This window comes from Larus michahellis, chromosome 6 (genome assembly GCF_964199755.1).
Source record: "Larus michahellis chromosome 6, bLarMic1.1, whole genome shotgun sequence".
NCBI classification, from domain to species: Eukaryota; Metazoa; Chordata; class Aves; order Charadriiformes; family Laridae; genus Larus; species Larus michahellis.
This window is the reverse complement of record NC_133901.1, coordinates 16,910,861-16,936,223: the sequence shown is the minus strand read 5'-3', so window position 1 is coordinate 16,936,223 and position 25,363 is coordinate 16,910,861. Positions and strand designations below refer to the sequence as shown.

The following is a 25,363-nucleotide window of genomic DNA, read 5'->3' as shown; positions in this document are numbered from 1 at the left end:
TACTATTTTAGAGGCTGAACTACCTGACTGAACAACAAAAAGACCACCTGTAGCAATAATCTCAAAACCTAAATGTTATTTCTGCAGTCGAATGCAGTTATTGACATTATACCTTCCTCTTCCACTTGTGCTGCTTTTCACAGGAACGTTACCAGGTAAGTTACTGTTATTTTTGGAGACCTACAATAAATGAAAATAGCCGGGTTAGTTCAAGCAACATAATCCTGTGTCGTCCCCGCCCCCCCCCAAGTGCACATACTTGCATTTGAACATTAGTGTCATTTATAGCCACCCACGCTCCACAGAAACAGGGTAACTGCCCCCACCTCACACCTACTCGGTTCTTTCCCTCGTGGGGAACACTCAACACATTGGTTTTTAACAGCTTTCTGCTCGAGGCCTGGCACCTCTGAAACAGCATTGATTTGGTATCAAGTAAATGCTAAAGCGTTGTGAAATTTTACATCTGTTCCATTTCCTTTGTTTTAAGCTATAAAATAATAAAAAACTCAAACCCCAGGAAATCCAGGAAATGAGGCAGGGCTGCATCACCTTTACCACACTCTCAGGCAGGGCAGCTCAGGGCAGCTTATTCCCCATGGGGAAGCCTTTACTGCTGTGTTCTGCTGGCCTTTAAGAAACCTTACTGAGAAAAGTCTCTTAACTGTTTCACTTTGCTTCGATCAATCACCAGGTTTCATTAGCTTAGACTTTCAACACACCATACTGCTACACAGCAACACAATCTCTTCGAAAAGGATGTCAAAGACAGTAGAAAAAAACCCACCACGATAAGCAACACGAGTCAATCTTTATTGAAAACTGAAGTATTAATACATAACAATTCTTGTTACAATAAACGTGCTTTTAAGAATTTAAATCTGAGCTCATCTACTCATTGAATTGCATAAAAAATAAAAAAGTATGAATTTTCACAATTGAACTGGCTCAGAATGGAATCTCCACTCTTGGTGTTGATGCAATAGTTCAATGCGGGAGTGAGTGATGCCTTTAAAACTTATTCTGGAAGACAACATTGACCTAAACTTAAAAAAAAAGTACCAATACAACTGCTCGTAAGACAGTTTTAAAAAAAGTCATAAAAAGGAAACCTGTGTCTATTTCATAACAAACATGGAGAACTATTACTGGGGCCTCTTGTACTTCCATCGCATGCACTCACTTTTTCAAATCTTAGACATGAGGGCAGCCAATAATAGCATTACAATAAAAAAAACCCACTAACAAATCCATTCTACTTAAAACAAGTCTGTACAGCAGCCAGCTAAAAAAAGCTTTCCCAGTTTGCCTGCTAAGTGCCCAAAAGTCACAACAGTTTAGAAAAATCATGTTCGCTTTCTTGATGTTGAAACTTCAGAGCCCATAAGTTGTTTAGATTATTTTTTGTTGAATCACAAATGGACCCTTACTACCCGTGGAATTCAGACGTTTCAGTGTTATGTTCAACCCACACAAGAAAAGGTTTCCTTGTCCCCAGATAAGCACTGTTCCTCTTCCCCCTCTTCTGGCTACGAAACACCCCTGATTTTCTCTCAACGCCCCCCCAAGGAGAGGGGCGCACAGCCTGATGAAAAAGTCCTCGCTGCTTCAGAGGAGATCTCAGAATGAACTTCATTCTTGGCGAGGCCTGATGCACAGAACTATCCTAACTTTGCTGCAGTTGTTCTGTTAACTGGCATTCTACCTCCTCAAATCCGAGGGTCACTGCAGGAAGCTTAGAGTTGGCAAAATACGGGATTAGAAAGCTGACACTGATATTAATGAGCACGATTTGAATGAGCTTAAAACTTTATGTCTTCGGAACAGGCGTTCACAAACACTTGGACATGAGGATGAACGGGACCCGCTGCACATGCGAAGGTCAGCCAGTGACACCTGCTGGAGAAGGCTGGACATGGACCGTGCCTACTTCCTACCAACTACTGCACAAACCACAGCCCGGGCAACTGCGAATTACCATTTAACCACCACAGCATCCTACCCTCTTCCCCCAAGTGCCAGCTGAAGCATCACCATTGCTCACGTCCCTACGACGGGAGGTTTCACACACATGGTATTTATTACTCTCTGGCAGGAGTTTAAGCCCAGAGTTAAGTGGTAGTATGGGATTGCTGTGCTTACCTATTCAAGCAAAAATATGTCCTAAACCCAAACAAATGGTGTATAATACTGGGGAGTGATTCCAAGTCAATTCTGACCATCTCTTGCTCAGACACCTTAAGTGGCCTCACTACCCAAGCGGCAGTGAAGCCACGACGCTCCATCAAGAGTAGTCAACGCTGAGTACCCTGGTATACAGCTCTGTACCATGAACTATGCTCAGACAACACTAAGACACGGTGGTACTTACGGGTGGTGGTGGTGCTTTTTTTTGTTTGTTTGTTTTGTTGTTTTTTTTCCAGTGGATGAAGCGATACAAGGAAGGACTTCAACTAAAATAAAGGATTTTTTCATCTACCACTGCATCTAAGCATTTAACTTGCATAGTACACTCAAAAAGAAGCTTTCTTGAATGGCATTCCTGCACATCTCCTAAAAACGTCAAACAGGAGATGGTTACAACAAGCAAAAGCAAGATCTAGTAGTAGGTTCTCCATTTTCCTTCCTAGTGTTCCATTAATAACCACCACGCCACTGACTAGGGCTACACGTTTTTCGTGCCAATTATTAGCCATTTTTCTTTTGCTGCTGCTACATTTAAAAGACATTTTGATCAGTTGTTACTGACATAGGGAATACCTCAGTTTTTAAAAAATACTTTATCTAAACTCAACACCTGAAATTTGAATTTAAAAAAAAAATATCTTTCTTGGACTTCTCTTTGTTATTGCTGCAACAGTTATTTTCAGTTCCAGGTTTAAAGTAGTACTTTTTTTTTTTAATTATATAAAGCTGCCATAAAAGGGTTTTTTTGTTTGCTTTTTTTTGTTTGGTTTTTTTTTTTTTAAAGAGAAGCTTGATCTGAAATGTCTCTACTGCACTAGCTCTTTTCATTTGCTGAGGAGCTCTAGTGCAAACACATACTGCGTATTTATTTATAAAGGAATTCTAAATAGGGAATGTTATATAAAAAGCAGGAGAGAATGTTTCATAAGACCCTCACTGTGTAAACGCCTTTTTAACGATGTACAGTTTCCCCCGCCGCAGTTTTATATCCATGCTTTCTACTATTTGCAACAAAATACCATTAAGATAGTTATATATACACATATTCCCCCCGTCCCCCTGCACTGTGCTTTTGGTTACTTTCCGTATCGACTACTGGAGACGCGCTCCACCCTTCCAGTAGGTTATACTTGCTCGAACCTGGAAGGTGTAAGTACCTTTTAAAAAAGGTACAGTTTCCCCCTCGTGGATGAATCCCATAACGCAACTTAGAATAAAAAGTGCTCAAGTAAGTGAGACTGCCTAAATGTTATGGAATATTATACAGAGACCAATTCCAAGATGACATTTAGGAATCTGAAGTTAGAGCAAATATATAGGAAGTTCTATTCATTCCTCAACTATTTACCTATTGCAGCATTCATGAAAGTTCTCTCCTATGATTTTCAAAGCTTTAGTTTGTTGGGTGATGAGACAGGAGACAGCAAAGCTTTGAGCTTGTTCTTCACAGCTTCTCCCCAAAATAGCACTGTTTCATTCCTCAGCTCTGTTAAAATCATGCTAAGACAACAAAATATCACTCTCTACTAGCTAAAACAGACAAATGGCCTGTAGTAATGTTCACTGTACTCTCTGGCACACCTGACTAATCAAAGCTGCAAATCTACTACACAAATGGAATTGTTAAACAGACTTGAACAAAGCAGTACAGATTCAAAGAAGTTTGTGTGGGGTAATTTTCTGCTCCATATAAAAACATATGGAAATCCCTAAGCTGCAGTAAGTGCTCATGAGTAAGGTTTAAAGTACTTATTCCAACATAGTTATGTTCAAGGCATTAGAAATAAGGGGGCCGTCTGCTGACAACGATTCATGCAAAATAAACCTAAAGTTTATTAAACCAAAATAAAAATAAAAGGAAGTACAAAATATGTAGAGTGCTTACTGTAAAAAAACAAAGTTACTGAAGGCTCTAACCACCAAGGGGTTATGAAGGTACATAAGCCTCCCAGCAGGGCAGAGTACTGGAACGGCAGCATTAAATCAGCACTGATGCTACCCTGAAGTAGCTGCCAAATCTGTATAGGAGCAGAACACCCCAAAACAACGCGTAACTAGATACACAACTTAAAAAAAATTTACTTCTGAATGGAAATAAACCTACAAGAACAATACAGCCTGATATACCTCTGTGTAAACGCTTAAAAGGGAACAACATTTTATAACCATTTACTGCATAATTTATTGCAGGCAGAATGTATCCAAAAAAAAGAAAGTTGCATCTTTCTGGAATCGTTAAGTCAAGCAGGTTTAAGAAAAACCTTGATTTTATGTGCAATATTCAAATTTAAAAATTTAAAATCTCTCCTGTAACAATTTTGGTATACAAATGGGTTCTAAGGCTAGCCCTTTATCCCTACAGCATTTGCTTTGAGGTACTTCTTAAAAATTGAAGTTGCAAGAAAGAATATCAGAAGTGACTCATTGCAATGAAATGCTAATCTGCAGTCAGTCCTATTTTATGTGCTTCCAAGTGCAATTCAGGAAGTAAAAGAAGAAAATACTAAGAAAACACATCAAAATGCTGTAACCAACAAATGGCTCCTACTTCAATTACAAATATTTTCAGGAAAAAAAAAAAGAGAACAGCTATTTGAAACCTTTATATTCTGGCAGCCCTACTACAGCATACCCATAGTCCATACTGCAAGTAGCTAATAATAAGGAAATTGTGTTAAAATGATTTGTTCCCCTTTAACATACTCATCAGGCACACAAGCTTTCCTCAGAATAACATGCAGCTGAACTCCTCCTGTTTGTTGTAGAAAGCCCTGGCGTTTCTTAAGTTTCAGGAAAGCAAGCTGGATCAACTGCACATACGTTTTCAACTGACTACAACATTCCTTAGGAAAAACAGCACGGATTTCCTGAACTGAGAACTAAAAGAAAGTGTTTTTCTATCGGTCTGTGTGGCAGTCTCACTTTGACACATCTTGCATCATATGAAAGATAGCACTGGATATACGTCTCCCCAGGACATGCAATTCATTACGCAGGTGATGTCACCTCCTACTATTCCTAACAGCCAGTTATGCCTCAAGGAAGTTTGCTTTAGTTACTGGCACACACAGCGTTACCTTTGTCATTTCATTCTGATCCTTAAGAACATCTGTATAACACTGAATCCATATAGTGAAAATGAAAAGGTATGAAGTAAACTAATAGTGTGCGGGATTTCTACAGCTTGTCTGACTCGTTTTCCAGTCACTCCAATTGAGTAGTTGAATTTGAAAAGAATACATCACTTAAATAAAAATATGCCCCTTTTAAACTGGCAACTCCATCAACCTGAAAAAGGCTGAAGCACTTATCTAATGTATATTATGGTATTCTATAAAGAAACTCACTTTCATGATTCTACCTTTTAAGACCCTGCATACATTACAACAGTGCATTAGTGATACAAGTTGTAAAATACTTTTCGGTTCCTTTGGATTTGCATATGATGGTTTTTGCATCAGTCACTGCAGGTAGATTGAGCAAGCTTTGTTTTTGTGTTTTAACATGCATTCAACTAGATATGGATCAGAATAAATTTATACTCCCTTTTTATCATTATAATTAGCTAAAAAATTGCAAGACAGTCCACAAAACAGGATTTGCTTTAAGACTAACTGCTGGAGTTCCAAGATGTAAGATATGCAGCACTGGAAAATCTTCAGTGATCAGGAATTAGTAGTGTTTAGCCAAGTGTTGAAAGCATTCAGAAGAAAAGTCCTGGTTGGAGGCATGAGGGCTTCAGCACCAACTTTTAAACCTCAATTTCTTGATTGCATATCTCCCATCTTCAAACCTACATTAAGACGGGGGGGGGGGGGGGAAGTAGGAAATAGTCTTAATTATGTGAAATACTATTTGAGCGTGGCAGAACATTTTAACACTGCATGCAGCACACTGATACGCACACACAATGGATGTTGAGTAGTATATAATGCTACCCTCCCACTTATCCAGTCAACTGAAACCTATAGGCTTCTAGGCTAAGAATTCACTACAGCGATTTTCTCCTCTCACGTCCATTCCAGCTGTCCATCATCACTAGGAGTTTTGTCTTAAGTAGAAGGTGCAATATTAAAAAGGTATTTTATGCTAAACTTAATTACCAGCAGTCATGAGTTTAGTCACAGCAAAACTCTCACTTTTTATGCTCATGTAATGCAACATTCTTGGCTGTAATATTGTATGTGAAACATTTCATATCTGCAGACTGATACGGAGCATCAGAGCAAAATGAGAAACAGCTGTTGCATTACTAACTCAGAGGGAATACAGTCACCTGTAATCACAGAGCTCTCCTAACTGCTGAAACAGAAATCCAAAGAAATTTAAAACAAAGTTAACTTCGTCATAAACTAAATGGATTGGAAGTGAAAATTTCTAGTTCAGTTGGACTGACCAGTCCTTATTTCAAATTAAGCTGTTCTCAATTTATGCAGAAGTGAGGCTCCCAAAAACATTAGGCTTTGCGTCAGTTTGACACACATTATGCCCTCAAAACCCATCCCACCTTATAGCAGATTTCAAAATTAAAACTCCTTTACTTGAAATCCATGATCTAAATTTTGGTCCACACTAGAAATGATCTTTCCATGCTGACTGCAAGAAATATGAACTGAGACTTACCCGAAACAGAGCAAATATATGAAATTAACTCAAGGTTGTGTATTTGTTTCAGCAGCTTGTGAGAAGGATTCACCCTCAGTGCAAGGCAAAACACACACCTTGCCTACATACTCAGCCAATCAAAAGTAAAACTACAAAGTTACACACATTGCTTCATTCACGAATCACAGTACTGATGAATTCAACAATTACCAATGAATCCAAAATACTGAATACATTTAGTCACAGATGTATTTTAATAAGGCTCATTCTTTCACATTCAACAATCATGAACCATGAAAATGTTTCATAATTTCTGGAGATACAGACCACTGAAGAAGTCTGATTAGGCTTCTCTCCCTGCAGGGAACAGCGACTACATAAGCAATAATTTTTGTGTATTCTTACTCAATTAGAATAATATAGAAATACTCCAGACTGCTTACCTTCTGAAAAATCTCCCAAAACCAACCTGCAATGCTGTCATTTATAAGAAAGATTAATTGCTTTCAATCTAAACGGGTAACTTACACTGACTGCCAGGATGATCACCACTGTGGGGGCACATAACTATAGGTTGGTGTTCCTGGAGCCCGATATGTGGGCATAGTAACTGGATGAGGGGCTACTGGAGTTGGGGAATGAGTTGTCAACAAAGTACCTAGGACGAAGAGAACATTTTTTTCAGTAAGCACAAACTGTAGTACAGAAAAAGAAAAGGACAAAAAAGTTAATTTAAAAAAAAAAACCAAACAAGCACTATTACAGCTTGCTTATCTTCCGATTTAAAATTACTAGCATCGTTTTGCTCTCCAGCCCCAATCTTCCTTCAAACATTTATGCAAGAGGATCATTTTGATGTTTAGTACAATGCACACAAAGATACTCCTTACTCAAAAATAGCTCTAGCAGAAACCCTGCAACATAAGCATTATTCATTGCAAAACTTTTTCCCACAGCAGGCATTACATGCCATAAGAATATCAGATGGTAGAGATAACTTGACTGATAAATCAGAATAAATTAGTTCTTGTTTGCACTATTCCAGATAGGTTTTTACAGACTTCAGAAACAAACAGGCCGAGACAGCAAGGTCTAGAGTGCTTTGTAAGAACAGTAACAAACACTGGGATAACTCGCCCACATACGAAACTCCACTGTTAGCTCAGTTTGTGATACCAAGTTCTCTAGTTTTGAGATTCCTCGGATTAAATTATAAATCTGACAAGATAAAAACCAGAATCTGAAAACAAGCTCATGGCTCTTGTTTTTTAGATTACTGAATTGAGCATCCTTTGAGTGAACGTGAACATTTCTTCTACGCCCACTGAGTAACAAAGAATGACATGCCTTTAGTAAACTAAACACTCACAGATGAGTTTAGATAATGGTTACACAACATTTTCTCCAAAATACTACCACTTAAAGAGTGTGGCATTAGGAAGCAGACATCCCTAACCATTGTCTAATGCACAGAAGACCTGCAGGCAGTGCAAACACATAAAATGTTGTATCTCGACATACAGAGAAGGTCAGCAATATGAGGGTGGGTTGAGAACACCGCATTTTCCTCAGCCTGAAGAGGCTGCTGTTTTCAGCTAGGCATAGAGAAATGTATGAGAAGCCAGACTCTTTGACACTGATAAGCAAAGGATGCAAGAGTAAGTGGAATTCCATACGGATATACAGAAGAACTATTCTACCATAACACTAATATCTGAAAAGAGGATTTGATATCTCCATCCTTAGAGATGATCAAAATATCACTGAACAAGTATGAAACCTGATCCAGCTGGACCCAAGGCACAGCTCTGGCACCACATTTTTGTAATTCAGCTGTGTTCTGTCTCGACCTGAAAGGAAAACTTCATCAAGAAAACACAAGGGTTCCGAGCTCATATACCTGCTGACATTGCCATAGTAGTCCCAGCCACCATCCCCATAGTCACACCGTTTCCTCTTGGTGGCGGAATCGGAGCAGGATACATCGTTGCTGGCATGCCGTTAGGCTGCACAACTGTGGTGTGGTGAATTACGTGGGGTGGTGCTGCATATAAAGGCTGTGTGTAGTAAGTGCCTTGCTGTTAGAGAGAAAAAGGAAATTAAATAATTATAGTTTATCTGGTGGGGAAGATAAATGATGTCTTCTTTCACAAATGTATCATAAAAAAGTATTATCCTAAAGATGCAATGTATTTACAGAGCAGAAGCCAAAACATTAATTTCAACTATTCCAATTGCATTTCACTGGCAAACTTTTTAACATTTGGCCTCTTTTTAAGGCATTTTGGATAACATTCAAAAGCAGGGACCTTTGCAGAACTCCAATGCTGACTGCATCTCCAGTAATATGGGCTCATTTGTCATTCCTTCCCTTCATTTCAGATCTTTTTATATATTAATCCATGACAAAACTTCTCTCATTCTTTCACAGCTTTTTATTCAGCTGCTTTTAGTTAAGGAACCAAAGGTTTTTAACACATCTAAATACACTAAGCAGACTGGATAATCCTTGTTACGTACTTATTCTCTTCAACTACTGCATACACACCAGCCGAGTTTCCTCTATGCAAAAAGAGGGACAACTTTTCCCCAAAATATCATGTTTACTAAAGTGGCTTAATTCTGTGCTTTCTAGTAGTTTTCAACAATTTGCCTGCTCTGAGACTTGACAACTCCGTGAATCAGAACAGAGGCCTCCTAAAAAAAAAAAAGGAATGCAACTTTATGATAATTTTTGAGAAAATGATATCAGGATGCAGTAGCTATAGCATCCAGCACACACTTTTAAAACTACTGAATCTAGTGTCTCTTCAAAGACTGAACACACTCAGGAAGTGCACAGTAACTGTCATGAGAGAGAGAATGTAAAAGTGCACTCTGTAAATCACTGTAGTAAGTATTCTCTGGAGGCAGCTAAAAATTCTCTCCATCCACAAAGAAACAGATGTGATGTAAAGTTAAGAGTTTGAGCGGATATTACAAGATGAACAAAATGCAATCCAAACACAGTTTTTTTGGGTTTGTTCATTTACCTGTGCATATGGGTTCTGCTGTGGGTAGGCACTTCGAACTGGGTACACAGCAGTCTGATAAGGATTCGGCGATGAGGAATAGGGTGGCACTGCACCACTAGTGGGTGAACAAGATACTTTATATGGGGTGCCTGGCGTATAACCTGAAACAAAGGTAAATCTGCATTAAAAACATGAAAAACAAGTGTCAGTACACTGCTTTCTAGAGTCAGAGGTAATAGTTTTCTTTATTTCCAAATTCTCTAATCTTCACATGAGTACTTAGTAGGCTAGTCACAATATCCAAGCATAAGTTCTACCATTTACTTAATACTGATAACAGTCTGAAAAGAATACTTGACCGTGTCAACTAAGCATGAAAAGTTCGCTGCGTTTTTGCACAATTTGCTTTTCAAATCTATGGCTATCAGGGGAAAAAAAAAAGTTGAATTGTATTTTTGTAGTAATATCATTAAATACTTGGATTTGGCATATTAGTCAGCATTTCTACATAGGAGGATTTGGCACATGTTAGTATCAGCCCGGTTCTCAACACAGCCCAAATTGTACTAGCAAAACATAGTAATGGTTAACAAACCTGACGTTACCTTGTGTAGAAGATGATACAACACAAGAATAAGAAATTCAAAAGTTAGAATCATGTAAAGAGCTCGAGATGGCTTTTCAGAGAACAGAGACACACTTCAACTTAGACTTATTCATATTTGTTTTCTGGCATTTTCTGAACTGGCTAAAATAAACACGAAAGGCCATATCTTAAAAACACACAAGCACTGTAGAATTCATCGCAAGTGCAAATTAGATTTCAAAGGCACTTTAGTATCTTTAAATCTCTTTTTTGTGTATTACATACATAGACATACCCTTAATCATCACTTAAGAATTATTTTTATATATTACAATAAGACTTCAGATGCCATCAGAAAGAATTTTGCATTCCTATTAGAAAGCCCCCAAAATCAGTCTGCCTTGTAAATGGTGGGAACTGTTCAATTTTTACAGAGATAAGTAGCAACTGCTGATTCAGACCCTGCTAAAGACAGTTCTTCCATAATTTCTCCAACCCTCATCAACCAAGGCCTCAGGATAACAGAACAAGGGCTTGATGAGGCATGGAAGAGATCCATGAAAGGCACCACTGCTGCTGCACGCTATACTTCCATGATTATACTATGGCTTAATGGCCGAAGTGGGAACAGAAATACCTTAGCAGCAGCATCCCCCAGCAATAACATTTAGGGTAGTAAACAACAGGCGTGAGCTATTCTGGAGAAAGTATCAAGGCCCTAGCCTGTGCTATGCTGAAAAGGTCTTGGGTCTTATGTAGGTCCACCACACTAGGAGATACAACATCCACAGATACGATTTCTATTTAGTTGGCATTGTACACACTGGTACTAGGGCAACACAAGGAAGAAAAAACACTTGGCAATTATAGAAAAAAAATGAGACTATCAGAATAGAGATGAGGTTTACTTTAAAAACTGTCTAGAATGTCCTGACTTCAGTACAGAGAAGAGATCTGAAGTCATAAAGCAGAGAGAACACTGGTATTTGTGTTGTGACAAATCAGCCTATGCAGACAGCATGATGACAGATGACCTTCATTCTTTTTGCAGAAGTCTGAGTTCCTTTCCAATTTCATGCCACCCTTCAAACTAAAAATTGTTACGTTAACAAAGAAATAGGTTTACTTTGTGTGGTTTGTTTTTTTTTTTAGAATAGAATTTATCACCTTTAGAGACACTAAAGAAAGCTAGCACAGCACTTATTCTGAACTTTTGTTTTTAGAGATCCTAATGAATAGAGCATGCTGAGGAAGTAACTACTATGGAGAGATATTTGTGTTGAAAAACTCCGCTACAAACGCCGATCATGAAGCACCACTACTGAACGACCACTATGTCCTCAGTCAAGCCCACTCTCATTCTAAAATCCCACTAATACAGCTGTACAGGCAATTTAACTTTCATTCTTGCAAAGCGGTACATCTGTACAAGAAGTACTCTGCCTTCCCACTTAATTTTTTTCTCCCTTACAGGGAGCAAAGACCTTAAAAGTAAACCACATGGCTATTCAAAACCACAGAAATTTAAGAAAGCTACCTGTAAAAAGGTACCCTTTTTCAATAGCAGTGCCATGGCATGTTCAAATACTGCTGCGTGATATGAATTTACAAAAGCTTTGTTTCTAAAAACAAACAGTTACATCAGAAAAGTTAAAAAAAAAAATCGCAGCTGTTAGGACAAAGTACTTCAAATTGTTATCTGCCCAAATTAGAAAATATGGACATTTTGAACTTTAGTTCATAGCTTAAAGAGTAGCTAAAAATTAAAGCTATTCTTAGTTCTGAAATAAAAGCTTATTTTCTATTCAACAGCAATGAAGACTCTAATAGTTCTAGCTTTAAAAAAAAATAAGGACATTCAAAGATGGTATACAACTTCTATACCTCTTTACTCCTTTTTCACACAAAAGTGAAAAATTTCTTACATCAGTCTTGTGATTTGGTAAATTGATCACATGCAGCTTATCTTCACCTTCCTGCAGTAGGATCTGCAAACTGCAACCAGTAGTAAAACTGGAACTACCTTTCAGTTATTTGATCCTAGAATCAAAAACTACAGCTACTCCTCAGCACAGCAGCAGGAACCTTCGTGATACGTACAACAAACTACAGAAGGCAGAGACAAATCACTAAGGCAATCTCAACCATGGAACTGGACAGCCTATCAGTAAGTAATACAAGCCGATAATAAAAGCCCACACATGATTTTGATTCCCATGCTGAGAGCTACACCCTGACGGGAACTGCTCTCAAAGAAGTTCTTAAGCAATCCAGTGCAAATGCAAGCTGGTACCCCTAGACATGACACCTGCACGGAGGCAATACCCTATCCAAAGGATAGATTTTTTTTTTTTTTAAATTACTGTAACTTGTAATATCCATCCCTTTCCATGACTTAAATTCAAGACTGAAGACATGCCAAAATCAGTTCTGCACTTGCTATGCCTCTAAGCAGCAAACTGCACAGAGTCACAGGTTGCACCAACTAGAATACTTCACAGTTCCAGGGACAGCTACACAGCTACACATTTTAACAGGTTCCGCAGGCAAACATTTTAGATGACTTTCTCTTGCCTCGGTTATTGCTGCCACACCCTTTAAGAGTCTCCTGGTAGTTAATGAAATGCCATGCGTTACAAACTTCAGCACTGAAATTCAATACTGCAAGCAAGTTGCCACACCGTGAGCTTCCTAATTTCAAGCAGCATCCTTTCCTCACCCTGAAAGTTACACAAGGGCACTCAGGGACAAAATTGGTTATGTGCCACATGTATCCCTGAAAAACTGGCGTAATACCAGCAAGTTAAAGAGCTCCTGAAGATGGCCCAAGTCTACATTAACAAAGCAATGTAAGGAATTCCTTGGCATGCAAAATAACCACAGGGAGAATACTGTTCTATCAGATGTATGTTCCTGGTTTAAGTGGAAATTAAATGAGACCAGTTTCTGTTTTGTTTCAAGCATTAGCACATCAAAACCATCTTCTATTAGTGAAAGCAGAACTACATGAAAAGAACTTAGGCAAGTGATTTGGTTTCTGTTGTGTCTGGTTTTCCATCTCATTTTCCTAGGCTCACCACGTTCCCCTTCTCTTAAATGACAAGCATTCAAGTGCAGTTACCTAAATCCTCTTCCAGTATCCACTGTGGACAAAACAGTTTTACCCAGCATTTCCAGACAATTAGTTTGTGCAAGATAATTTTAAGGGCTGAAAGGCGGCAGCAAGCTGAACTCAGAAAGATACGATTTAAGAAAAGGATGAAAAAAAAGAATTTTGAAGACAACAGAATCAAAAACAGGAATCTGGAAACAACCAGTAGGCTGCAAAGCAAGGAGAATCATGAAGGAAGCAGCGAAGGGAAATGCAATGCAATCCTCAAACACCAGCCTGAAATATAGAAACAACAGCTAAAAACTCATCTTCTACCTTCTGTGAAGGTGAAAGCAGTATGACTTAAGACAAGATTATACTCAATTTATCAGATGATTCCTTATGAGTCATATTCAAAGTAATGTAAAACTTATCCCAAAGTATAAGTGTTATTGTAAGCCCCTACAAGCTTTTCCTCATTCTTGGTTCTAACAGCTTCCAAACTTCAGTTACTGCTTTGATATACCTACTACACGTACCTGTTTGGAAGGTAGGATTTGCTCCAGGATACATATTAGGGGAATAGGCAGGAGCAGCCGCTGCATAGCCCATTGGGAAGCCAGCTAAAAGAAAGAACATGTCAAAGTTATTTTCTAGACTGACTGCTCAGTCTAACCAGACTTCACTCTCAAAGGTTCTCGCTGTATATCTTTTAATTGAGATAAGCTGAAAGATAGCCTTCAATCACACCTCCTCAACTAAAACACCAGGCTCCTCTTCTCCCAAGCCAACCGAAGCTGAACACTAGATGAAGGGAACAGCTAAGGAGTCACAAGTGCCGTTCTCCCTTATATCCCTGCTTCAGTAGATCTCGAAGTTGGCCAAGTAACTCTTCAGTCGGTTGGACAGCAAAGTCTTATGCAACTATCCAACCCTCCTCCCCCTGCCTCAAGTTAAGACCCAATGTATGTAAAATATTTATCTGAAGAAAAGAGACTTTTTCACAGAAATTAATCCCTAGATCCCCAGAATTCAGAGTGACTCTGACACTCCAGATCAGAGATATCCCAAGTAGAGAGTACAAAGCAGCCTTAGGTAGTCCAAAAATGCTTGTTGCATTTGATACAGACTTGTTATTACACTCAGTTATCAAAGAAGCTCACCAGTTTCAGGCACATACTATGACAGTCAACAGTAACAAGTGATTCACTGAGGTATCAGCAAAACCATAGGTAAAAGAATTCCATACCAGAATACGAGAACCACTATGGCTGAACTAACATTGCACTATACTGTCCTCCAACATAAGGCGAAAAACAGCATTAGAAAAAGCTACAGTTACTTGAAAGATAAAAAGTTTATTTAGATTGTAATAAGTGAAATTTCTGAATTAATTATAGCTTTTAATCTTTCCAGGAACTTATTTACATTATTTCAAAGTGTACAACTGAGTAACATCTGTATTTACAGAGTTCCTACCATATTTTGTTATCAACATATAAAGATTTCAACTGCTCCAGATAAAAGGCAATTACTATTTGCATATTCACTATCAGCCCTAAAGCTGCTAGTTTTAAACTGCTATTCAAATTTGAAAAAGTTTCTGTTTTGCTATAAATCCCAGAGTCCTTAGCAATTACTCCTGATAAAAAAGAATTCCTTAGCTCAGGACTATATATGCTAACCTCGTTTTGTAAAGCACTCTGTAAAGATATCAGGTGACAGACACTTGGCACTACTATTAGGTGGTCAGCATGGATAATACTAAGAAAAGCATTAGGCTTAAAAATCAAAGGTAAAAATAACTTATCCAATTCATAACAACTTTTCAGAGTATAAATAGCTCTTAAGTTTTCAAATTCACAAGCTGCTAGTGAAAAGCTTTAGTAGAGCTTTACACCTTACTCAAACCAACTACACATCTGCAACATTATTTCTGTTGTGTACATTTTCAGTCCTCTCTTCTTTCTTCCCAGGTTTAGCTCCACAGTAGAGGACTCCGGGCTGCTCAAGAAACAAGCTCTTTGTTTAAAAATGTAACTACAACAAGCAGCAGTTAACTTCTACACAGAACTCTCATCCATGGGAGAACATTTGAATATTGGTTCCTTGCTACTATAAACCCATCCAAACCCTCAAATAGATGTAGTATAATATAAACAGCTATTAAATATGCAACAGCTTTAGAAACACAGTGCCTTTAAATAACACATTCCACCTAGCGATAGATTCATTACTTTCTATTACCATGCAACCCAGTAAATTCAATGATTCTGAATTGAGAATCTCTTGCTTTTAAATTAGGAGAGGCAAAGAAGGGAGATTTAGTCATGCAACAGTTTGGGGTTTTTTTTAAATAAAATCCTAAAATGCAAGACTGCTTTTCATTTTAGAGAACATGTTTTGCATTTATCCCACAACCTTTAAGCCTGAACCAGGCAGCTCAGCAAACTATCTGTAAGAGTGCAACACAAGATCTCATTGATTAAATTGAATTTTGGGGTCACAGTTGCATAAACTGACTGACTGCTGTAAGGAAGAATTTTGAGTGACCACTTTGTGGCATGACACTTCTGTAACAATTCTACTTCAATTACATATATTTTAGTTAGATTAATTTACAATGAAGTGAAGACTGGCAAATACACAGCACTTACGTAATTCAAAATGTAGTCTAATATGTTTAACAGCAGAATAAAAGATTAGAAGTTGCAATGTTGTTTAAACTGCTATTTATGAATCTACAAAACATATCTTCCTAATTAATTAAGGTACCACTTAGGTCAGTGTAAACAAGAACTTCAGTGCAATGTTTAAATGGTTGTAAGTACAAATGAAACCCTGGTGAATATAAATCTGTGTTTAGAAAATGAACAGAGGTATAAATATAAAGTTATATTTAAATAATTCCTAACCATCTTTATCTAAAGCAAAAGAAAGCCTTGGAAAAGTAATCTATTACAAATGTAGCAATAATTGTAACTGATACTAATTAGTAAACCACTGCTGCTTGCCTTATTATAAAATTGCTGTCATCCATACAACTAAGACAGTTACAGGCAATAAAACCATCCCGCGGGACTTATGGTTACACAGCATCAGCTTTACAATTTATTACTGCACCATTTCAGTCACTCAATAGACTTAAAAACATTGCAACATATTTTTGTTTTCCCCTTACAAATACTGTGGAAATCAAGAAAGGTACACTAGTTTGAGGAAAAAAATAAAAGTAGCTGAAAAGCAAAAATAAAAGTTAAAAGGTTTTTGAGACAATCAAGTCAACAGTGAAGAAAATTCATTTATGCAGCAGTATTTAGAACAAGGAACAGAGAAGAGTGGAACAGGAAAGGAGGAACTCCAGTACACTACCTAAGCTGAAAAACAAATTTAAAAATGGTAAATACCCGTAGAAAAATATAGTACAGCTACAAAGAATGTAAACAGTAATGGCGCAGAATGATTTCTAGTTCCCAACACAAACACCAACTAAATCATAAAATAGCCTCCCCGTAAAAGCTACAAAAGTTTAATTGGCTACAATACATAACATCTGAGCTGAAAGACCCTCCAGCCTCTCCCAGGATAGAATTAATTCCCTTACCCTGCAGATAGCAGAAAAAAAAGACTGCATCAAGACATACATGAAATGTGTCTCAGAAGCACACAGCCCTTCTCTTTGGCTTTCCCGGAAAGTTCTGTCCAAATCTTATCGTTTCCTTATCATTGGGTCATTCTGAACTATGGGAAGATCAGAAATCAAGCCTGCTCACACACGCATTAGGAGATGAGGGGAAAAAAACCCTGGTGAGAAAACTGAAGTCAAATGAGAAGCAGAGGAAGCAAGAAATACATATAATTTCTGTTTTAAAAACATTTTTGGCCATGTTCTTGGTCCCATGTTTCATGCTATGCTTCAGGCAGTCATAAAACAGACAGCATGAACAAGAATTACAAGATAGAAAGGTTAACAGCACCAGCCAACTAGCAGCAGAAACAGACTGACTCCTCTTCTTGCAGGGTGTAATTATTAGAGCTCCTAGAATAAGCTGCTTCGGAAGAGATACTGAAGTTAGAAATATAATAGAACAACTAACATGACTCTTGAAATGTCACTTTTTGAATTTAAGAAAACCTCACAAAAATACCAAAACAGATTACCATACATGAAACCATTGGTAAGTGAGTATTTCTTCTTGATTACAGAGACCGGTGTAACAAAAATGCATTAAAAAAAAAAGAAAGGTGTTACTTACCTGGATAACCAATTCCTTTGGCATTTGCATAGGGAACCCCAGAAGATCCAGGGCTATACACAGGATTCATGGTTTCAGTAACTGAATCAGGGGAAGAAAACAAAACAAAAAAAAAAGTATTTACTCAAGTATAGGGAAAGCTTGGAATCTCATCAACTAAAATGGAACTGGAAACGAGGGAAAGCCTATCAGAAGGAAAAGTAACAGAAGAAAAAGCAGCAATTCCACTATTCATCAACATTAAAACTGTAGCTACGAGCAAGGGAGAGTCACTGCAGAAGTTTTAAAGCATCACAACCCTCAGTCGGCTACAGAATGTGTCCGGAATGAAACATTCCCTGTTGCAAAGCCTGCCTTCAAAATAGTTCCATCCCTGAGAGCTCCCCCATGGCATGGAAATCCATAACCCACTGCAGGAGTTCACGTGCGTTGGACTTCTCCCCCCATGTCACCTATCAATCACTTACCCATCTACCATATACCAATCTTGATTTCTTCCCATTTCTTTCTTGAAGCATCTAGCCAAGGGATGCAAATACATACTGCCTATTACTACTGGCATTTCCAGAGTGGGATTCCAGTCCTCTACCAGCACTAAATTCATCCCCCATCAATAGCCCAAGTATTACAGAAGTAAGTGGCAAAAGACTGTCTGTATTAGACAGGTAGCTCTCATTTATTTATTTGTTTACTTGCTGCTAAGTTCTTCAGAGCCTATGAGAAGCTAACAGTTGTGTCTGGTCATTTCTGAATTATGTACTCACACACCAAAAAGGCACCTATAGCTAGCACCACTGGCAGGAATAAAACCAAATCCCCAGTTTTACATAGGATCTTGTACGTAAACACCAAGGAAAATAAAATGGCATTGAAGATGCTTCTTAAATTTTCCTAGTATGTCTATATACCAGAAATATAAGTCACTGCAGCACAGCTCACAAGCAAACCTACCACGTACCTCTTGTAAGAGTACTGTTCACAACTTATCTTATATTTTAGAAAAAAAATCCCCATATTTTAACCACAATATCATCAATCATCTGATTTTCTGCATATTTACAGATTTACCACTTCTTTTCCTACAAATAATCTCTGACACCAAGACAGCATAGCACACTATGAAAGCAGACTTTCTTATTAACTCATAGTATCTGATACTTGAGTCACTTCCTCTTCTACATCTTGAGATGCTGTCTTACTTAAATGAACAGTATGTTAAGCAGTTTAACACAATTTAACAGAATTTTGTAAATAAAGTCTATGAAGCAAGAAAGAGCGATGATTGCACATGAACTACTTTACTTACAGAATAGGTTATGGCAGGAATCAGAGCTAAGTTTGTCAGTATAGCTGCACTGATAAACCAACGTTAAGTGACTGTATAAAGTGTAAGTAGTTTGCTTTTTAAAGTAACACTAAAACCAGCTCTGCGCCAAGAGTTTTAGCAACTCGTAGTACACAACAGAAGTAAAAGAAACACAAAATTAGGAAATCAGAAAGCAAATGCTGTCAGAAAGTCTATCATCAGGTTCATAAAACACTCAAACTTGATGTAAGACAGTTACAAGATTCATCAGTTTCTTGGACTTTCTCTCACACACACTTAGCAATAATATAAACTTAAATAGCATGATTTTTTCCAGCTTCATACTTGATTACATATCAAGACAACGGAATCCATTAGCAATGAGTCAAAAAAGAACCAACCTGCCATTTACATTGCTTAGTATGAAGAGAGTTCCCCAGAACAGCATGTTTTAATCACCTGACCAAAATCAAAAAAGCAGTTTGACAAAAATCTCTTTGGAAATGTTCTGCAGCAAATCAGCTGTCTTCAAGTATAGAGCATTACGTTCCACTGAAGCCCCATGGAGTTTTACTAGCATTAACTCTGCTGTGCCACAACCAAGAGGCATATTTTGCTGGACTAATACTTTATTGTAGCTAGACAGTTACTTTTCCCCCCATACTTTCTTCTGTGTATCCTCTTTTCTAAATAATGACTCTCATTTTTGAAAACTTTCAGTCTGTTCCCTTACTATCTCCCTGCATTTCCTTCTCTGCTCCTCTTTCAATGTTAATTTTGTCACGTTTTGTCTCTAAATTTACAAACACCCATAAGAGGTTCAAGCTTCACCTCAGTCTCAGCATTTCTGAGTTGCGAGGTAAAAGTCTTTACGGAGGTGGCCATACCCTTCCGCTCAAATACAAACAAATATCTCCCACACCCCCATATTCCTACAAGTATGTTGCTCCTCCTTGCAGTCTCTACAGCAACTAGGAGGAAAGAAGACCCTGTAACCCATTCTGAATGGCAACGTGAAGAGGCCTAGAAAACCCGCAGGAGCATTCCGTGAATATTTGGGTAAAATACAATAAAAAACCCCACCAGTTTTTAGAAATATTAGTAGTCAATGACTGCAGAAGAACACAGTGACACACATTCTGGGGGGATGACTTAGAAGCCATACAAAGCTGAAAAGGTACAGAAAATGAATAGAAAAGGTCAGACAACTCACCAGACAATCTCAAAGGAAGCGCAGATTAAGAGAAAGGAATTCCACTTAAGCAAGGGGGAAAAAAACCATGGCACTGGGAGCCTACGAGCTGCCTCGTACTGGAAACAATGTCAACTTCCACTTCAAATGCATCCGTACTTCAAAATTTGTGCATGTACACACAAACACACACTAATTCAACTTTGGCTGAACAGGTACGTACTCTCACCACTTCTGCTTTCACCACTGAAATACAAGTACAGATACACCAGCTTATACAAAAGCTGCTTACGGTTTTTCTAACGCAGACAAAACTTCAGATGACTTCTAATTAAAAATAATTATTTTCAGGCCTTCTCTGAAGGACCCAACATGTGTAAGTATAATTATACAGTATTACCCAGTGGTTGCAATCATCCCGCTCTTACCATAATTTTACTTGGAAGGGCATCTGTTGTATTGAAATATGGAACCTTGCAGTCCACTTCCCTGTAACGCTCAAAGTCCACATCAAATGCCAGGGAAGCAAGTATAAAGTGAACCCAAAGAATCGTGGCTTTCAACCTTTTTGTTGGCATCCCCTCCAAAGCATTCTCATGTTAATGTATATGCAAATAAGTGTCTACTGTGCATCATCTGTATATAAATTGCAGAGAGTCAACTGTATATAAATTACAGCCAACTAATTCTTTCAGCTGAAATGAAGGTAATCATACTTATTAAAGATGCTGCAATTAAAGACTATGCAAGCATGCTTGGGAAGCGTGAATGCTTCACTTTCCGTTCTTGCCGAAGCCAAACAATCAAACTCAGTTTTGATCAAGCCTGTTAAATCTCATCTTGGGACAGATACCAGGATAATCATCCTTCTCTTAAACCCATGTTTCAGGAAGCTGAGCACAAAGGCCAACTGCTGCTAATACTGAAGCTCTACCACTCCGAATTAGATACGCTTTTGCACATAGCTTTTCCTGCTACACTCAGAATGAGCATGTTTCTAGGAAATTCTGCTTTTAAAAATCATTTTACAGAGATACATGCAAAAAACCACAGATCAATGCAAATACCGTAAACCAAACTGCACATTCCTTTGTAACAGATATATTACCATAATATATTTTCAGAGTTGTGCAGAAACACTATCAGAACAGTATCTACTGAGTGCCACTTTGTGCTCTTTTTATGACAAGTCTATCACAAGAGTTGGGGAAGAATCTCTCTTAAACAAGTACCTTGTCTAAAGCATACTGTTGTGGTCCACTAACGTTTTCATTCTTGGAACTTAAGCAGATTCACTTTAAGTCATTACAGTATTTAACATATATCTATCCATCCTGGAATGTTTTTAAAATGCTGTATAAATGACCCAGTTTCCACTTATATACTTCAGCAATGTTAATTATCATCTTAGTAGTGTTCTACATTTTACCCATTGGATTTCCAGTCAAAGCTTAACAGAAGTAAAATGCAATTTCTTAAAGTCTGGTAGTTTGTAACGTAAAAAGAGTCCCTTCCACTGCTAAGTTACAAACAAAGTAGTTCAGGACACTCCTGCTCTTCAAATAACTGACAAGGATTAAAGTCTCAGTTGCATTATGTTCTGTTAAAACTTTAGCCACCAAAACAGGCCCTTTGATGAAAATCCTAGGCCAAGTAACAGGCTCTTTTGTCACAATTAGTTTAAAAAAGGAGGGCTCATATCAGCAGGCATTCAAGACTTCATAAAGTCTAAAACAACACTTCCCACGCTGCATTGGTATTTGCAGGTAGTGTGTGCTTCATTTCTTCCATTCACCCAAGACCTCAGGAAAGGTCACTGAATTTTACCAGGAAGCATTACCCCTGTTCAAAACAGGGGCTGGGTTTCTGGGAGTCCATGACTGAAGCCAGCTGGAATCAACGCTTACACAGAACTGCCACACTTCTGGCAATCAACCCCACTCCCTGCGCTGGGACAGCACTGGCACTCTAACCCCTCGGTAAGTTACAACACCTAAGTTAGATGGCAGAATTCAGGGGTTTGCTGGAGTTTCTTGGGCAGGGGGTTCCTATGTTTTCTTCCTACCAGCTTGAGAGAGCTGACACCCATCACCAAAATGGCAAAGACAACACCAGTTCCAATGCAAGGAAGGGAGGAGGACTGGATAGTGGCAGTACAGACTGAGGCTGCAGAACCACAGCCTGGAAAAGGACAGTTAACAACTTGGCCCAAAGTTCTTGCATAAGGCAAAATACAAGGATGGAAACACCATTCACATGCAAGTCTTCCTCCCCTGCTCGATGTTCTTGTCATAAAATAGAAAGAATGAGACACCTGCAATCACCATTCTATGTTTTGCGTGCACACAATTATTTCTGTAAGACTACAAAGGAATAGAGTCGTTTAGACTTTTTAATCCTTTCTAATGAATACAGTTCTCATCTGTAAGCCTATTCTACTAGTGGTTTGTTGTTATATTGGGTTTTTTTTGTTGAATAACAGATTTTAACTATACATACATTAACACCCATACTACTTGTATGACAGAGAATCTGGTTATATATTCAAGACTTAGAATTAGTTCTATATGTCATTCACAAAAATAAAACTTATATCAAAAATGTCATACTAAGATCCTGCTCGTGAACTAACTTCATTTGTTCATTAGTGGCATTGTTCTATTCTTCAAAAAAAACACAGAACATTATCAAAACCTTTTTTCTTCAAAAACCGCACTACCTATGGCTAGATTAAGCAAATAGCCCAGCGTTTCTTGAAGCCTACAATTTCTGTTGTTGCCACTGCACAAGGGGATAAAAATTGTCAGCTCAAATCCTTGCATCTCTTGCATAATTTTGAGATCGTGCATATTCTCATTTCAAAAAAGCGGAGTAGTGCCGCAAAATCATCTGTTCCTCATGGTATGAGTCTTGGAAGCCTATCTATTGCCCAATTTAGGAGAAGTTAATCAACGATGAAAACAGGGGGGAAAAAAATCAAATTGGAAGAATAAAACTACATGAAGGAATCTTATTCACAACTTTTTGGTTAAAACCTGAAGCTCTACTTCTTGGTAGATTTCTATCCTACAAAGCATTTTTTCAATTAATTAATTCTCAGTTTACTCCATGTTCATTTCTGAAATAAGATGAAACTGTCACAAGTTCCAAATTGAGATAGAATCTCCAAAAGCCTCTTAATTCCTCCTACTTTTTAACCTGAAAGTTAAAGCATGTAATTACTACCACAAAAAGTACAGGTTGGGAAGCATGCGTTGTACAAGCATGGAAGTTTTATGACACTAACAATTATACATCTTACAGTAAAATCACATTAGAGCAGACAGAAAGTCTAGTCAAATTAGGTAACATGTACTCTACTACTGAACATTGAAGAACACATTAAATCCAGCTCTTCTCATGCTGAGAGCTGTATACCACCCCTTACTTAAAACTTAACTTCTTACGTTTCTCAGAGCACAGATTTCATCATTTGGCCAGTGTTTACAGTTTGGTTCCAAAAGTTCTAGAAGAGCCCTGGAAGCGCAGTTTGCACCAGGCCTTTTTTGGTTTTGCCTCACAACTCTTCCTAGAAGCTACAGACAACTACAACGTTGTTCCTTCCTCCAGCTCACAGATACACAGGTAACAGGGCAGATACAACGTGCAAACCACGCACAGCCTTTCACACGCAGCTGAAGCTTACTGGCACTGTTTATTTGCAAATCCAGCCGACTGAGCCCCTCGTGACACTATACCGAATTTTTATGAAGTTACCAACGGGACAATCTTCAGCAACAAACCAATATTCAAGACGCCCCACGCATTCAAAACCAACCGACTGCGCAGAGGTAACCTGAGTTGCCGGCAGCGCCGGAAAGCAGAAGGGGATGAGTCCCGGGGCGGCCGCAGGCCCTGCCCACCCCGGTGCCTCGGGGCGGCCGGTGACCGGCTCCCTGCTCCGCGGGCCCACCACCTCCCGCCGTGCCAAGGCCGCTGCAGACACCTGTTACCGAGAGCCCTCCCGGCCCCCGAGCGCCGCTGAAGGTTACTGGCGGCCCCGCCTGGCGGAGAGCGGTGCGCAGCTGCCCGCCGGCCGGCAGCGCTCTCCCCGGCATCGCCCGCTGCGCTGCCCGCGCCGCCGCTGGGACCCGCCCCCCGCCCCTGCGCCGGGACCCGGGCCCACCCCGCCGCCGGAGAACAGGTCGCCGGGACAGCTCCGGGTGAGCCGCCAAGCGGCACGGCCCGCCCGGGAAGCCGGCGGCGCAGGCCGCGCCGGAGGCGCCGGGCCCGGGCTCCCTTGCATAACGGGCCCGGCCCGGCGCGGCGGGGAGAGGGGGGGGAAGGAGCAGCTCCGGAAGCCGGCGCCACCCGCCGTCGCGGCGGGCCTGGGCGCCTCACACTCACCGGGCTGCGGCGCTTCGTGGTGGCGGCCCGGCCGTCGCTGGCTGTCTCGCTGCCCGGGTGCGTGCGCCCGTCGGTACGCGGGTGCGGGGGGAGGCGGCGGCGGGGCGGAGCGGCGGGCGGGGCCAGGCGGCGCTGTCTGCGCGGGGCGGGGGGGGGGGGCAGTGGCCGCCGGTCGACTCCGACTCCTCCGCGCCCGGCCGCACCGAACAACTGCGCACCGACCCAGCGCCCTACGTCACTTCCGCGGGGGAGGGGGCGCGCGCACCTAGGCGAGAGGGCGGAAGCCGCCGTCACGTGGGCGGAAGCGCCCGCGGGCCGCCCCCCCCGCCGCCGCCATTACCGGGTGGCGGTGCCTGGGGCGTACCGGCGCCCGGCCGCGGGGCCGGGGCTGAGCAGTGGCGGGGCGGGCTGTGCCGGGCCGGTTGGCAGCGGGGTGCAGGGCTGAGCCCCGACGGGAGACGGGTGGGCGGCGGCAGGGAAAAATTGGAGATCAGTCTGAGGTGAAACCCGTGAGGAAAAGGAGAGCCGGGCTATACAGCACCGCTCAGCGAGGCGCCTGGGCGGTACTTTTGTCAGTGCAGTAACTCCTCGTGGAAGTTTTAACTTTTTCGGTAGTTTTTGTTTGCTCAGAGCAGGCAAAACCATGAAACTTTTCTAGAAATCAGCACTGTACTGAGCTCGGTACAAAGCTGAAAGAGCTGAGCGAGGCGGGCTTCAACAGATGTTAGGATTTTAGGTCA

At 40.0% G+C, this 25,363-nt stretch overlaps 1 protein-coding gene across 3 annotated transcripts; it reads right to left on the bottom strand.

Annotated features, from left to right (window-relative positions):
* Positions 1–2,967: 2,967 nt before the first annotated feature.
* FAM168B (family with sequence similarity 168 member B) lies at positions 2,968–24,871 on the bottom strand. 3 transcript variants are annotated; one of them, XM_074592025.1, is made up of 7 exons: positions 24,624–24,871; positions 17,740–17,820; positions 14,023–14,106; positions 9,825–9,967; positions 8,693–8,870; positions 7,321–7,450; positions 2,968–5,980 (listed from the first exon to the last, which is right to left on the bottom strand). In XM_074592025.1, exons 2-6 carry the CDS (start codon positions 17,807–17,809, stop codon positions 7,338–7,340), a joined length of 588 nt encoding a protein of 195 aa, XP_074448126.1. In that variant the 5' UTR covers positions 17,810–17,820; positions 24,624–24,871; the 3' UTR covers positions 2,968–5,980; positions 7,321–7,337. The 3 variants fall into 3 exon arrangements, with proteins under 3 accessions (XP_074448126.1, XP_074448127.1, XP_074448128.1); XM_074592026.1 differs by lacking the exon at positions 2,968–5,980 and having other exon boundaries at positions 7,024–7,450; XM_074592027.1 differs by lacking the exons at positions 2,968–5,980; positions 17,740–17,820; positions 24,624–24,871 and adding an exon at positions 17,128–17,287 and having other exon boundaries at positions 7,024–7,450.
* Positions 24,872–25,363: the final 492 nt, after the last annotated feature.